Source organism: Embiotoca jacksoni, unplaced genomic scaffold (assembly GCF_022577435.1).
Source record: "Embiotoca jacksoni isolate LCO1_2020_lvr unplaced genomic scaffold, fEmbJac1.0.p SCAF_23, whole genome shotgun sequence".
NCBI lineage: Eukaryota > Metazoa > Chordata > Actinopteri > Embiotocidae > Embiotoca > Embiotoca jacksoni.
This window is the reverse complement of record NW_027185374.1, coordinates 5,275,796-5,291,875: the sequence shown is the minus strand read 5'-3', so window position 1 is coordinate 5,291,875 and position 16,080 is coordinate 5,275,796. Positions and strand designations below refer to the sequence as shown.

At 46.9% G+C, this 16,080-nt stretch overlaps 2 protein-coding genes across 3 annotated transcripts; one reads left to right on the top strand and one right to left on the bottom strand.

The window, feature by feature from the left end:
• Positions 1-727: 727 nt before the first annotated feature.
• On the top strand, positions 728-3,922 carry LOC138203504 (E3 ubiquitin-protein ligase rnf146-like). 2 transcript variants are annotated; one of them, XM_069158411.1, is made up of 2 exons: positions 728-875; positions 1,516-3,922. In XM_069158411.1, exons 1-2 carry the CDS (start codon positions 868-870, stop codon positions 2,576-2,578), a joined length of 1,071 nt encoding a protein of 356 aa, XP_069014512.1. In that variant the 5' UTR covers positions 728-867; the 3' UTR covers positions 2,579-3,922. The 2 variants fall into 2 exon arrangements, with proteins under 2 accessions (XP_069014512.1, XP_069014513.1); XM_069158412.1 differs by lacking the exon at positions 728-875 and adding an exon at positions 893-1,046.
• An 8,780-nt stretch (positions 3,923-12,702) lies between these two features.
• Positions 12,703-16,070, bottom strand: LOC138203761 (uncharacterized protein KIAA0408-like). Its single transcript, XM_069158770.1, has 5 exons — positions 15,927-16,070; positions 14,670-15,005; positions 14,078-14,157; positions 13,053-13,971; positions 12,703-12,957 (listed from the first exon to the last, which is right to left on the bottom strand). The coding sequence occupies exons 1-5, from the start codon at positions 16,068-16,070 to the stop codon at positions 12,703-12,705; spliced, it is 1,734 nt and encodes a 577-aa protein (XP_069014871.1).
• Positions 16,071-16,080: the final 10 nt, after the last annotated feature.

Genomic DNA, 16,080 nt, shown 5'->3' with positions numbered 1-16,080 from the left:
TCTGCACTGTAAACCAACACTAACGTAAGTACACGGTTAAAGGTTAAAGCAAACACGTGACATGACAGTGGTCCAGTTTGAACTCATGGAAGTTCTCCTGCATAATTTTGCTCAGATATTTTTCAACCTATAATTTTGTTGTCCTGATTGTTCCTACTGAAAAGGTACTTGGTTGTTTTTCTGGATGCACATGTATCTGCATCCCGGAAGCACGGCCTCTCTTTGGTTTCTTCCTCTGATTTATCTGCTGACCCCTTTATGTAAAACTGGATATAAAGTAATTCAAACTAGCTCTGCCTGCAGCAGCTACAGCAGTAACACTAATTATACTATTGATAGTCCAAAGATGTCATTTATCATAACATCAGTCAGACCAGTTCTGAAAACTATTTTGACTTTACTTTCTTTCACGACATTTTGCTGTTACTTGTGCGCTTTTATTTTCATGCGGACCTTCTACTTGTAATTGAATATTTTATAATTGCTGTATTGGTACTTTTATTTGAGCAAATATCAGAATACTTCTTTTAAAAAAAATTGCATACTTTTACGCAGTCAGCAGTATGAAACAACAACAACAACAACAAAACTATATAAGGCTACCTGTTGGCAAATTGAAGCTCGGCGTGTGATTGACCTCCGTCGTCTGCTCGTGACGTCACATCTCCGGTCAGGTCACGTGGATCGGCTCCGCGAGCTTCTGGAGTCAGCTGGGCTCGGCGCGCGCGCGCGCGCGCGGCGTAGCTCAAATGACGTAGCGACGCAGTCACCTGCCCGGCGTTCATAACTTTCATACCCAAATATAAATGCTGCGGTATAAATATCTCCGTCTGCGCTTCTGCCGAGGACGCTTGTAGAGGCCACCACATGTTCAGGTGAGTGTTATTTATAGAGGAGCGAAGCGGGGCAGGAAGCACACTCGCAGCTAACGGGGCTAACTTTACGTGCTAACGGAGCTGTCAGCTCGGGTGAATGTTTGACCTCGGCTCGCCACTAACGAGCTGTCGTGTTAGTTTCTCAACACGGACAAACATTTAAACATTACGGTAAGAAATGTATAATATCCGTTTGTGCGATTTGCGGCTCCGTGAGCTTGCTCTCGAGTTAGCTCGAGTTAGCTTAGCAGCAGTCGGGGGGGGGCGTGGGTGCGTTAGCGCTGTCAAACAAGAGGCCTTTGTTGTGTTATTTGTCAGAATAAAGTCACGAGAAAAGTCGAGGATGCTACCTATCGCGATATTTAAGCTTCAGGTGTTATTTTAACTTTAGAAATGACTCCACGAAGGCCTTTTTAATAAACGGACATTTAAATGCTGCGTGTGCACGAGGGCGTTTCCGAAAGTGTCAACGGAGCTGCGCGCGTCGAGCAGGAAGAGACACCGCGTCCCCGCGTCCCCGCGTCCAGGTCTCCGAGTCACCAATTCAGTTTAGTAAAACACGCGCATGACTATGAACTGCAGCAGCCGCGATCACCGATCACCGGATGTGCTCCTTTGACAGTTCTGTTTGTCTTCGCAGCATGGCGGGCTGTGGAGACGTGGACAGCGCGGTGGACAAGCCGGCTCCCTCCAAGCTGATGGAGGAAGTCGGAGACGGCGGAGCTCCCCCCGCCAGCCCGGAGTGCGCCATCTGCCTGCAGAGCTGCGTCCACCCGGTGCGCCTCCCGTGCTGCCACGTCTTCTGCTTCCTGTGCGTGAAGGGCGCCTCGTGGCACAGCAAGCGCTGCGCTCTCTGCCGACAGGAGATCCCGGAGGACTTCCTGGAGCGTCCGGTCCTCCTCTCGCCCGAAGAGCTGAAGGCGGCGGCGGCCGGGCTGAGCCAAAGCGGCGGGGCGGGAGGCGACGCCCGCGGAGACTACGCGTGGTACTACGAGGGGCGCAACGGCTGGTGGCAGTACGACGAGAGGACCACCAGGGAGTTGGAGGAGGCCTTCGCCAAAGGCAGGAAGAGCACAGAGATGCTGATCGCCGGGTTTCTTTACGTGGCTGATCTGGAAAACATGGTGCAGTATCGTAGGAACGAGCACGGCCGCAGACGCAAGATAAAGAGGGACGTTGTGGATATCCCCAAGAAGGGGGTGGCGGGGTTAAGGCTGGAGCCTGAACCCGCCCCCGTCCCGGCTTTACCGGTCGTTGCCTCGGCAGCCACGGAACGCGTCAGCTCGGCCGACGGATCGGACTCCGTCGGCCAATCGCAGTCCTCCTTTGCGATTGCGATGTCTCTCCCTCCCGTGAGACCTCAAACGCTCCTGGGGCGCCACCCGACCAGTCCGCCGTCCCCGTCGCCTTCAACCCTGGAGGAGTCGTTCTCCCAGCTCCTCGTCAGCCAGCCGGAAGGCGAAGAGGTGGAAGGAGACGTCGAGCCGCAGGCGTACGAGTTTGCGTCCGGCAGCAGCGACACCGAAGAGGAAAAGGAGAGCGAGGCGGATCGGGCGGAGTCAGCGGCGCGAAGACGACTCGGGCAGAGAGCGCTCAGAGAGAGCCAGCCGACCAGGGTTCCTCCGAGAGGCAGGCCCTCCAGCTCTGCCATCAGCCTTCGCTCTCGTAGTCCCGATGGACAGTGCACCGTGACAGAAGTATGACTGCACGGCCGTCGCTGGCCTTCAGATGACGATTCTTGACAGCTCGGCAAAAACAAAGTTTGAAAACCGTTATGCATCTTTTAAAGGTCTCGTGAAAGGGAAAAAAAAAAAAATACACTTGCTGTGTTTTTACTCGTCACTGGGTGTATTCACACCTACTGATCTTGTGCCAAATAATATCATCCTAAAATGCATACGACCTATTTTTACATCAAAATATTGTTTTTGTTCCACAAGGATCTCCATCCAGTTGAATGTAATCTTCATTTTGTGGCTGTCCCTATAAACCCTGTCTGCAAATCTGTAGGTCTATAAAGGACACGGGTTACAGTGTTCGGCGCTCCACCGCTAACATATCATTATTCAACATCCGGGATGAACTCCCGTCCATCTTTGCGTGCCGACGTTCCGTAACTCGTCCGCCCGATATCGCATTCAGTTCAGAAACAACTAAAACCAGAAAAGGTTACAACATTAATGCTGCTTCAAGGGATTTTTACATTTTATTTTCAAGCCTTTATTTTAATGACTTTGTAAACAGCTTTCAACCAGCAATATGTGGGATTTCTGCAGCAACAATAGTCTCGTTTAAAAAAAAAAAAAACTTTAGAGACTTATTGGTCGGCGATGTCCAAAAACCCCCCAAAAAATGTGTCGTTGCCTTCGCATCCACGTGACGGGGCGGTGCAACCTCATCGAGATGAAATGATTGAGCTCACGGTTGATGTGGCTGCTATTTTTGTCATCTTTCTTTTCCCCTATTTTTGAGTGATGGTGTAAAGGTCGAGCTTAAATGTAGCACCTTACGTAGCGGATACAGAGGGTTCAAATCCGCTTCCTTTTTCCTGCTGTGCTGATTAGGTTCATTTTTTAAAAGTTGAGAGGTTTAATCAGGACCTACTTCATAACTATTTAATCTGGAGTTTGTGTGTGTGTGTGTGTACGCCTGTGTGTTCATGGGGGGGGGGGGGGGTGTGAGGCCGTATTCCCTCTGTTTTAAAGCGAAAGTCTTGTTTTAATAATGACGTGTTGGCAGGAGCACTGGAAAGTATTCGGTTATATATGTCGAGAGACACATTTGGATTTCTATTTCTTGTCATAGTACTCTCAGTAGGGCTGCTATCAAAGCAGTGGCATTGACATGTACTTGGATGAGCGTGAGCTAACCTCAACCCCCCCCCCCCCCCCCCCCCCCACCACCACCACCACCACCCCCCCCACCATCCTCCCCTTTTGCTACAGCTGCTTTTGATTTTATCTTGTCAACTTTACTGTTTGAATTACCCAAAGCAAATTTTTGTCAGTGTGGTGTTTTGTCAAGTTATTAAAATAGTTGATCTGTGATTTAAAAAACAAATGCTCGCTGCTTTTCATTTTGAATACACGATGGTATAAATTACACAATTACGGAGAGACAGAAGTGGTGCCAATACGGCCTGTTTGTTCACAGTGAATTTGAATTTGGTCTAAGTGCGGTGTACCTCAGGAGGCCACCGGATGGAGCTCTTGCACAAATTACGTTGACATTTACTTCCTCCCCACTTTGAGTCCGAGATCCTTTAACAAACTCCAGACAGACTGGTTGGTTGGTTGAAAACCTGCCAGCCAGACACCGAGAAGTCACAACAAACCGTCGGGTATTTTTATTATTTTACGCAAATCTTGAAGCTGCATTTCAAAGCGAATGATATATCGTGCTTATTTTCTCTCGTTAACTCGAAAGAATAGAACGAGATAGACACGAAAGCATATTTCAGCACAAGACTAGACATTTTTTCAATAATTACATGTTGGTTTCCTCGTAACTGCATTTTTTTTTTTTTTTTTTTTTTTTTTTTTTTAAATGTCCACAAGAAAGAAACATGATCAGAAAACAAAAATTAGAATTTGGGTGATTTAGATGGGAAATATCAAAACGTTTGAAGCACGCTCAAAGCTATTTTCTGTTTTAAATTATACGAATCTGCATCCGTGTGCAACAAATGGATTCATTCATGGATGGTCTTCGAAACGACTGCCGCCATAGACGCAGAAACGTTTTTGCCAAGGGAAGAAAAGCACGGGCTCGGTGTGTGACTTGAATTACAAACATGGCTCAATGGGCCAGACTTTGGCTCGAGTCTTTCAAAGAACCTCCACAGAACTGCCAGTGTGTGTGTGTGTGTCCAATGGTGGAGGTGGCCAGATGTTGTGTTTGTGCTTTTTGGATCATTTAGATATATACATCTGCAGCTGCATGTGCGGTTTTGTTTTCATCAACTTCCCTGGAGAAAAAAAAAAAAAAAAAAAAACGCCGATCAGCTTCATTTATTGCAGTAGTTTTGTCGTTTACGCGACTTGTTCATCGGTTGATTGACACCATTTTGTCTCCTGTCCAGTACAGCAGTCAGCAGCGAGCTGGACTGTACACAACTTGCGTCAATACCGTTGTGTATCACGTAAGGGCAGCCGGCGTGCTGGGACACTCGACAGATTTACATTTCGTCGAAACGCCCGTCTGTATTTAGATTGAACGTGCATCTGGCGGGGGGGGGACGGGGACGCGTGGGGACATGAGACGTGGTGACAACGTGAAGGACACCGGACGACGACGGGAACAAAGAGATCGTTCACCGAGTTAAAAAAGAGTGGACGGACTGTCGGCGCGCGTCACTGCGCGCACGATGAGAGGTCGTGGCTACTTTGTGGTCTGGTGCACTAGATGGTACGGCCAAACATAGCTTCTCAGACAGACAGACAGACGGGAGACAAGGTGACGTATGTTTTCAGACGCGCAGCTGCCCTTTTTTTTAAACCTCTCGTATCCTGTGCGTCACATCCTGGTCAAACGCCTCCTGTAGTTTTTAATTCTTCACGCCGCAGAAAACAACACGCGCACGCTGTCCCAACACTTCCACAAATAGTCCCCGTCACACTTTTTATTTTTTTTTATTTTTTAAATGAAGCGCGTGATACGTAAGCTGGAGAAAGCGAAAACGGAGCGGAGACACTTTATTAAGCAGAAGTGCTTAAATCCGAAATATCGCAATCGTGGCGCGGATGTCGTTTTCCACCAAACTGAGAGCGTCCTTTAAGTTCGGGTCATCAAAATTAAAGTCACTGTCCGATTTCATCTTTAAAAAAAAAAGAAGCATGATCTCCGCAGTTTATGCCAAACTTGTATTTATACTTTGGGCAAGGCAAGTACATTTCAGCAAGACAGTTCAAAGTGCTTTACGTGAAACATAAAAGGCGTCAAGACAAAGCAACTTGAGATAGAAGGAAAAAAAAAAAAAGCATTTTGAGTTAAATGGGAAACTTAAAAACTTGATTAGTAGCCTTTGCTGTCATACAACAGTAATCTGGGATATACTGCATGTTGTGTTTTGGGGGCCCAAATCAAAGGAATGGGACTTCCAGCATGCCTGGTGTTTTTACCTCATGGAGAATTTTGCTTTGTTTTTACTTACAGTATGTTTTCCAGACGTGAATTACTTTCTACCTCAATCGGAAAAACCCTGATCTTGATATTTGCCAAAAGAACGGTTTGACATTTTGGAAAATGCACTTAAGATTGATGTTTGCCAAATATGATCCCAGCCTTCATACCGAGCAGAAGGAAGGGGGAAACGGAAAGCTCCAAAAAAGAAAAGAAACGGAACAAACAAACGTAGCAGCACCTCTAAATGTCGGTATTTACTTCACACAATACCATTCAAAGTTCAGAGAGCCACAAAGGCCGGGTCGCGGCGTGGACGGCCAACCGAAGGGCTACCGATCAAACAAACGAGTGGCCAAAAAAAAACTGGATGCGGGATGAAGCTTGAGCACCGGAAGAAAATGGGACAGATGGATGTATTAAGTCTTTAGTTGCAAAATCACAAGCACGTTGTTGCATGAATTTGGAAATTCTTCTCGTAGGCCGAGATGCAACGTGCGCAAGCATTTACCTGCCGGACTAATGGAACTCCAAATGGCATCAGCTCTACCGCGGGCTCGGTGCTGATGATCACTACAGGGACATTAGCATAGCTGCCGACTCTTGAATGAACTTTATTCCTCTGTGCTGAAAGCGTGTGTGCGCGCGCCTGTTTATTCGGAGGGCCATGCGGTCACTCCCAGCTGACTGCGCCGCTGAAACCAAATTAAAATTGGTCATCCGTCACACGATAAAGAGACCACTATAGTCACCTCTGCCGAGCAACACCAGCTAATCCCACGAGAGCGCCCCGCTCTTGTTTTGAAAGGCGACCCTCGCGGCTCGTCTTTCAAAGGGGGGGGGGGAGGGGGGGAGATATTCTATTTTAATGGAGAGGTCTGAAATTCTCAAGAACGCTTTGGGCTCCTCCTGGCTGGCCCTGATGGTCCCGCCGCTCGGACTGCTGCACTCATCATCCGGCATTTGAGATGGCCGTTTCAATGGGCAGATGCGGACGCACTGACAGTTTGGACGGGTGGACGGAGACGGAGCGAGCCAGACTGTGACACGAGCTGCAGTCCAACAGATGGGAAGTTATGTACGGTGTAGATAAAGTGGGTGAAAATGGAAGTGTAGAGTGGTGGGATTTAAAAGTACACCTAAGGTCTAACGGGGTTGGCCCCCGAAATGAATAAACGTGAGACGTCCACACTCCCGGTAGACGAACAACATTTTAGAAACCCGGCCTGCGACTGATGCAGGTGTTCAGGAAACTGTGTGACACCGAATGAAGACCAACTTTCTTTGACCTTACTTAAAGCGACAGTAAACATTTCTCAAGTGGGGTTGCAAGACGTCCTTATCCGTATTCAGGGTATTATAATGATGAGCAGGACTGGCCGTTGGGAAGTTTGGTCATTTTCCGCTGCGAGGGTCGGTCTGTTCTTTGCTGGGCTGCTAAATGCAGTCCCAACGGACCTCCAAGTCCGACCCCGCCCCTACTCAGTGTGTGCTGCTGGGATTGTTTCACTGTTGGTCAGCTAGTAAAAAAAAATAAAAAATCCTAACCTTAATCTTTTGACGATGTGGGGCTATCACCTCTGGCCTTCGTGAATTTGGCTCCGCAGTGAGCACTAAATAAAGCAGTTTTGCTCCCCTTCCTCACCCCCTCCCCTCCCGCCCCCCCCCACAGCGCTATACACCCCAAAGCCCCTTGACAAGTGCCATTGTAATGGCATCATCAATGTTGTTCACTTCACCTGTCAAGAGGCCTCAATGTTTTTGGCTGAACTGTATTCAATAGGCCATCTCAGCTGGAGCGACTCGGCTGGTGCAAATCCGTAACGGCGAGTTGCAGTTACCGTGACAACTGGACGTATCTAGCGCACAACTAATCTGGCAAAACACCGCCGAAAGCCGGAAGGACCCAAACGCATTGAAGGACAGCAGGTGGAAATCCAAAAATAGATGCAAGAACCGAAGGCAGGGGAAAACGTGTCCAACATGACAGTCCAGAAATCTGTGTCCGAATACTGGGTGTGCAAATGCTGCGTTCAAATGGGGTCATATTTACTGTGTACACGAGAATCATGGGTCAGGACAGCCAGAAGAAGCGCGATTCTCTGCTTGCTGCAAAATACGAACGGATGCGGTTGGACATCCTGGTACTTTTGGCCCAGGGCCTACTTTATTTCACATGTACTGGGACATGCTAAATATTTTTCTGGCATACTAAATAGTAAGGTTAGTATGGGTACTGCAATAAACAGCATACAAAAAAAGAAGTCAGAAAGGCCAAAAACCGTGACAAAAGTCTCATAATAAAACAAACCAACTGATGGAGGCAGTTGTAGTGTTTCCTGTTTTCTGTGCGTTAAAGTTACTGTTTTTGTCAAAGTAATCTGGTGGCTTTGAAGAGAACGACGTGACGCATTCAGTTTCTTGTCAGAAAAGGGCTGTCTGATGGCAAACTAAAGTGATAAAAAAAATTGTCCAAATTTAGTGTACACTTATACCAGTATTGATATTTTCCTTGTTTTTATTTTTTCTGTTTTAGGTGTCTAACTGCTGTCTGCTTCTTCAACCCGAAAGACACGCCGACCCCCACGTACTTGAGGTAAGGCCCCTGCTGCGGATGAGTACCAAAGGTGTCCATCTTCCTGGCTTGTTTATGAAACCAAGGGCTCGTGTGTCCGGTGCGGGTGGGTGTCAATGAGGGGCCACCGACGTGCAAACGTCATGGAGCTTCAAAGTACACATATTCATGTTGCTTGAGACATGCGAAAACATTTCCGGTCTGTTACGATTTAACGAGAGAAACTGTACTAGGTAATGCAAAGAGAGAGATCGGAGAGCCTCATAACACAGCTGTGAAACAGCTCAGTTCCAGGTCATCCGGTCACCCTTGATGTTTAACCTCCGGGACACGGTGGTCCTGTCACTCCTCTTTTCACAGTTTTGCACACATGCGCACACATACATGAGGCAGTTAACTGTCTATTTTGAGTCTGTTGCAGTAGCAACTGACGCATGCTGAGGATTTCATTGTAGACCCTCCAAAGCGCAGCTCCAAACGAATGTCAGGATAGGGATGCAGCAGGGGGCCAGAGGGCACAGGACGGGGGACAGGTGGATGTGGGCGAGAAGAGGCAGGAAGGAACTCGAGATTCCCACGTGTCTCAGACATCCCAGAAAGACATTATGTCAGCCGGGGGCTTTTACAGACACATTTAACGACCACGACGGGCCTTTTTCACAGCAGGAACTCTGGCATGGTAAAGCTGGAAAGGCACAGGTGTAACTGATAACATTAAAAAAAAAAAAAAATATTAGGCCGCATTCCACTCAGGTGAGCTGGCTCTTGGGTTTCACTTGTGCTTCTCCTGCTATGACAAGTCAAAACGTCATCTTATAGACCTGTCAGGTTTTTCTGGATGAACAGAGGCTGTCTAGCAACTAGTGCATGCAGTCAGTGAACTGTCTGACGTTGGCCTATAATGGCTGTGGGTATGAAAAATATAATTATAAATATATATAGACAAGATTGCTATTTATTTGGAATACTTTTTGCAGCAACTATTACATAAAAAAGAATTTAAAAAAAATATCACGCACAAAACAAAGCTATTTTGATCTAAACGATTATTATTAAAGCATGTAACAATTTGAATTTATCACATTTTCTAATGATCCAAGTTCTTATATTGAAATAAGACAGTCATATTATTGTCATTACAGGAAATCAAAAGGTCATTTTCTCAAATCAATCAACTTTTGTTCTCTCAAAATAAGATGTTTTATCATGTCAGCAGTGCTCATATTCAGCACCCGATCTGAGTTGATAGCATCAAACCCAGGATACCCTAACTTAAGGTAGTTAAAAAAGATGTCTTTCAAAGCAGACGTTTTGACTCACTAATCTTGGCTCAGTTCTATAAAGTGTCACTTAGAGCCAGCCAAGGCGTTATTTTTTGAAAGGATACTTTTCTTGCTTTTACATGTCAGTATGTGCATTAAAAAAAATGGTTTATTTAAAACAACCATCACCCCAGTGTCAGTGTCCTGTACATGCACAGGGCAAGTATTAACTACCAATCGACTGTAAGTTGCAATTTGATTGATAATAACTTTTGTCTGAGCAGAGGGGACGTTTGATTTTAATGCTGAACTACTCAACATTGGTTCAAGGCTTCACGGGACATGAATGCCATGTGAGCTTGTCTCGGGATGGCAGCACACTAATACACACACACACACACACACACTCACGGTACAGTAACTCATTCAGAATGGCAGATCAGCACCTTCACCATGATCAAAGCCGTGAGGGATGCTACTCGTAGCTAGAAGTCATGAACAAGGCACCCCAGGAGTATAGACAGGTGGATCATGAATGTGTGTTTGTGCAGGACAACACTGGCACACAAAAGCACATAATAAAAGCTGCGCAACTCGGTCGAGATAGTCCCCTTTGCTGCTGTGATGCAAAACTAATTAATGGTGGGCGTTGCCTCCTCGCGGGTCAGAGTGGGTGGGTTAACTCGGCCTGCCGACGTCAAGGAAGCCATGGCTACAGTTCAGCTGTCTGCTCTTGTGTTCCTTTTCTTTCTCTCTGTCATCTGTCGGTCTCTGCTCTCATGAATAGCCTGTCCAGTGGAGAACACGCTGTGCCAAGCTCTGCCATACTGTGTCAGTCTGATAGGAGAGAAGGGGAAAGAGGAGTTAGGCTGAGGCTGAGGCGAGGGCGAAGGAGGAGAAAGAATATACACCAAAGAATTATTGTCAGATCTGATACAGTGGATCTGCTGTGGAATAGTTAGTTTACAACAGGCGTGTGGTCGAGTTAGCGGAGGTCCTTTTGAGGATGGTGGAGTGACGCCTCGTTAAAATACTACCAGGCCGCCCACGGAGGTGCCAACCTGTAAGATAGGCTGCCATTTACACACACACACACACACACACACACACACACACACACACACACACACACACAGAGACAAAACCTGAAGTAGAGCTAGGAAGAGAGGCTGTAGGCTGTAATAGGGAAGCAGGCAGAGGAAAAGTCTTCAGTGAGAGAAGGACTAAAAATGAAACATTAATAATGCGTCCAAAGATAAAATATAACGGGGGAACAAATGTATGTCTTCGAAGAGCAACTGAAATCCTTACATTTTAAATGACACGTTTGGTATTTTTGGTGAAGTAGAAGTAACGATAGGCAAGATAAAAGAAAAATAGCTAAGACAGAGAGGGGAATCAATGCCCTCCCTCCCTCTTTTTTATTTATACCCCTAAAGACAGCGGGCTAAGATTTCTGGCACCAAAACACACGTCACGCTTGCTATTTCTGTCTGAGGTGCCACATAGCACCGCGAGGTTGGGTGACAGGGCTGAGGCATCATGGGGCCAAGGGACTTCCACGCAACTACCCAGCCTTTACATGACATTTCTCACTTTAGTTCTACCTCTGTCAGAGCAGGAATATGTGGCAGAGCCAGAAGGATATATAATATGTGTAAAAAAAAAAAAAAAAAAAAGATTACTCGGCGCAGAAACTGTAAGATATGTATGTTTAATGGAAATTTAGTTATTTGTGTGTGTGTGTGTGTGTGTCTATGTCTATGTGTGAACTCGACAGTGTGTGTGAATGTGCGTTTCCTCACCCTGCACAGAGCAGGAGGTGTCGGGGAACCCAGAGGTTGTTGATGCAATCGTATGAGGCGAGAAACACATGAAAAGTGATCTGTGCCTTGCTGCACACTGGATATCCCGATAACGATGGGTAACATAGCTGCTCTCAAACGAACACTTTGCCGTGTTAATGTACTTCGCAGCACAGCCGTTGTGACAAATCTGTGTTATTTTTAGAATATAATTAAACCTAGAAATCCTCATTGGAAGACAATCTGTGAGTTGCGATGGAGGATTTTAATATGCAGGTCTGTAAGTGTTTTTCAACCAACGGATGTGTTGAGGTTGGTGGCCAATTACCTCATTTGCAACAACTAACAGTTCTTGAGCTAACATTGCGATGGCATGCTGGGGCTGCTGGTGTCAGATATCCATAGGCTCGACATGCAATAAATCAGCGACATCCTGAAATGTGAGCCATCGTTAACGGAACAAAACAGTGCAATGCTGCAACACAGAGAGAGACGGAGTCTTTATGTCAAAGCACTGTCATGTTTATTACCAAGAAAAAAAAAATACATTAAAGGCATATTATAGTCATTTGTCACAGCTGTTATTCAAACATCTTCATTATATTTTGACAATATGATACAGTAAAACACACTGTTGCTGACAGTTAGCAGGTTCCTTCTGGGAGAACAGTTGCAGCTTAATCTACTCCCCCTGGTGGCACGGCTGAATTTGAATTCAACATGGCAACCATGAGCATTGAACACATGAGCATACACCCTCGAAACAGGGCTGCATGCCAAATCACATTACACAGAAAACACCTGAAAGTCAATACAAAAGAAGAGGAATATGAATTAAGGAAGGGAACTGCAGCAAAGCAATAGGCTGATGTGTTGGCAAAGTTTGGGCACAGAGGAACTTCAAAGCCACAGCAACACTGGAGAATGTTGTACATGTGTTTTATTCTGGGGGTGAAATGAAGCATTTCTTTGCAGCACTCTTAAAGCACTCAACAAAACTGTCCTTGCTATTTACACAGTGACGGTAGTCCCGGAGGAAAGGGAACAGGCTTCATTCAAATGGATCACATGATGACAGTCTCAGTCTGAAAAGAGTAGGAAATGATAGGCCGGTGCTTCCGGGCGGGGCTCGGGGTTCTGGTCATGGGGCTAGGAGCGCGAGCCAGAGGGCTTGGGGGGCGGTAGATTGGGCCTGAAGGGGCCGTGATTCTGGCAGTAGGGGTGCGGCTGGCCCATCTGGACGGGGGTCGCTGGTTGGCCGGCCGTGCAGGACGAGAGAAGCTCTTGTGTCTGGCTGGGGACGGCTCGGCTGGGTTTACCTGGATACAAACATGATGGGACACGTGTCAGTGTGGTCAGAGTTTCACTGGTTGGTTTTGTAGAGCTCATACTGAAGAAGCAGAAAATAACCTACCTGCTGCGGCTCCTGTCTGTAAGCTGTGTATCCTGTTTTGGGACCGGAGCTGTACTCGTGTTGGATCTCCAGCATGTCCAGCAGCTCAATAAGTCCTTCGTTCCTCACTCGACCACAACCTGGCAACTCCTGTCCGGCTAATCCTCCCCTCTGGATCCTCTGAGCTCCAGAAGAAGCACTTGAGACCCTGGAGTCCATTTTGGGCTCCACATGTTGGAGCGCAGGCTTCCTTGCTTTCTCCCCTTGAGCCAGTCCTCCATCTCTGTCGGCCCCGCTGTTAGCCCTGGGTCTAATCTTTGGGCTGACTGCCGACTGTGATCTCCTCTGGGATGGCTGACCACCAGGCTGGGGCCCTTTAGGACTGCTGTATGCTCCTCTCTGATCCTTGTAGTTCTGCCTACCAGAGTCTAATACTAAACCCCACTCTTGGCTGGACTCTACCCCGGCTGTCGCCACGTCTGCATCTGCTTGGCATTTCTGGGTAGGCACGCGCACGGGCAACCTGCCGGCAACTGCAGCAGCTCCCAGAGCTCTGCGCTGACAGCCCGGAGTGGGGCACTTTGCCTCCGGGGCCGGTCCCTGATGGGTCACCACCCCTGATTCGGTAAGCATTTTGCCCTCGTTCTCCTGCAGCATTGCACCAAACTTCCTGAGAACGGAGGGGCTGCTGCACTTCCTGTCTACAAGGACTCCCGGACTGTAGGACTTCCTGTCCAGGGCAGGAGATTCAGGGGTTGTGATTGGGAGCTGTGAGCGCACCTGTGGAGCGGGAGCATCCCTTTGTCCGAGAGGAGGCTTGGCACCCGTGTTTTCTCTGTTTGGGGAGCTCTCTCTGCGGGGCGAGCTCTTCATGTGAGAGACTTGGTTCTTCCTGTTTTCGGTCTCCTCAAAGCTACCCAAAAACTGCTCTTGAACAAGCCTGGTTTTTCACACAAAAAATGAAATCAGAGACACACAAAATAAGTTTGATGCTTCGAATTCTATAAAAGGTTCATGAATTTAAATAAGCTACGTAAACATCTTACCTTTCATTTCCAGCTCTTCGTCTGATCTCGTCCTGGTATGCAGGGTTTTCCTGGCTCACCGTAATTGTGTCACTGAAGTGCTGAAAGAAATCAGAAAAATACATTGAAATAACAAACCATATCAACACGCTCCTACTATATTTAAAAGCTTAAAATTGGTGTGTGTTACTTTGGGATCATTGGCGAGGTTTCCTTTACTGTACTTTACCGAAACTGAACCTCGACTGACCCTTGATCAACACTCAATATAGCACAGCTAAAACTATTCTGATCTACTGTACTTTCATGTTGGTATGTTCCCTCGCATGTTGACCAAGAAGGAGCCGAACATCTCGGCTCCCCTCTCGACTGCTTCGTCAGGTGTTGCGAAAGTGCAAGACTTGGGAAAGAATATGACACTAACTCCTATCTGGTAACCTGTCAGTTTAAGCAGACTTGGGGGTAATCAATATGTCCCTGACTGAACCCCAGCTTTGACTCATATCATGTCCACCTATCTGGTTTCTTTTGATGCGCAAACGCCAACAGAAATGAGGCACGAGGAAGGAAATCACAAAAAAAAAAAAAAAAAAAAGTCTTTTCCTCGACTCACCACATGGCGAGCTCCATTGTTCTTCCGGCTCATTTGCTTCCCCTTTCCTAAATAATCCTCCAGTAAGTCTCCGATCTCTGAAACGCCGTTGGAGTGGCAGTAAGCGTAGCCGTTCTGATGACTCACAGGGTAGCTGTACCCGTTGGGGCTGTAGTTACAGCTGTTGCTATGGGGATGTGGCACAGTCGTAGCTCCGGGGTTATTCTCGCCGTGATGGCCCGGCGCAAAAAGGCCATTGCCATGGTGCGCTAGGTCATACTCCAACGGGCCGCTGTTCTTCTGGTTGTCAGGAGTGATGTCGTTGGCTCCTCTGCGGGCCTGGACGTCATTGTAGAGCTGGGAAAAAAAACAAGAGGAGACATGAACAACTCCCTGCTGAGTTCCTGTATCTTTGATGTATTGTTCAGCTATCTAGACTTAAAAAGCTGAGCTTCTGCTATCTGTGTTTTGTTTATTCAGCCAACAGGTCTTATTATTATTACCACAAAATCACATCATAACCCAACCTATATTAATGATATTCGTGATCAATACATGGTATTCCACTTTGCACAAGCCCCAGTTGTGCGTGTGTGTGTGCGTGTGTGTGTGTGTGTGTGTGTGTGTGTGTCCAGCATGTCTGTCGGCACATCACAGTTTAATTAGCTTGTTAACATTTGCCTGTATCATTGCTCCAACAAGGCCATGAGGGTGTCCGTGTGCTGCCAGCAGTTTATTATGGAGCACAAACAAATTACACCGAGTGACACACTTATGTACCACGTGTGTGTGTGTGTGTGTGTGTGTGTGTGTGTGTGTGTGTGTGTGTGTGTGTGTGTGTGTGTGTGTGAGACAAAACAGTGTCATGTTTGAAGATCATTGTTAAACTGAACTCTTAAATAAATCTCTGATTCTTTCAATGAATGTCTTTATTACTTTGGTAAAGGACTGAACAACTTCAATCGACTAAAAACACAATTGGCAACACACAAGCCATTGAATTTGACTTCTATATTTCGCCAGTACGTCAGCAGGTGCAGTATTGTACAGAGGAAAAGGCTTGAATTTTGGCACTGATAGTGAAGTATCAGAGGCTCTTTAAAAATCCATTTTACACTCTATAAGTCAATTCCCAGTCAGTGACCCAAACAAAGGCCCAGCTAATGTTTGAGTAAATACAATGTGTGTTCTCTGAGAGCAAAGATTCAGATTCAGATTGTGTTTTCTCTGTGTTCTTTGAAATTTCTCACATTTGAGCATTTGTATAAAAACCCTCACCTCTTCAATTTTCTTCTGAATGTCCTGCAGCTGGTCCTCCCACTCCTGCATCTCCGAGTCAAAGTTGTCCATCAGCTCCGGCCTCTCCTGTCCCCAGGCCCGGCCGCTGTGCTCCAGCCCGCGCTCCAGATCGATGGCTGCCATGACGCAAGCC

Excerpts from the sequence above, each read along its gene's own strand:
- LOC138203761 (XM_069158770.1), bottom strand. The coding sequence starts at position 16,070 with ATGGCAGCCATCGATCTGGAGCGCGGGCTGGAGCACAGCGGCCGGGCC. Across the intron at positions 14,158-14,669 it reads ACAATGGAGCTCGCCATGTG|CACTTCAGTGACACAATTAC; the intron begins GTGAGTCGAGGA and ends GATTTCTTTCAG. Across the intron at positions 12,958-13,052 it reads ACAGACAGGAGCCGCAGCAG|GTAAACCCAGCCGAGCCGTC; the intron begins GTAGGTTATTTT and ends GTTTGTATCCAG.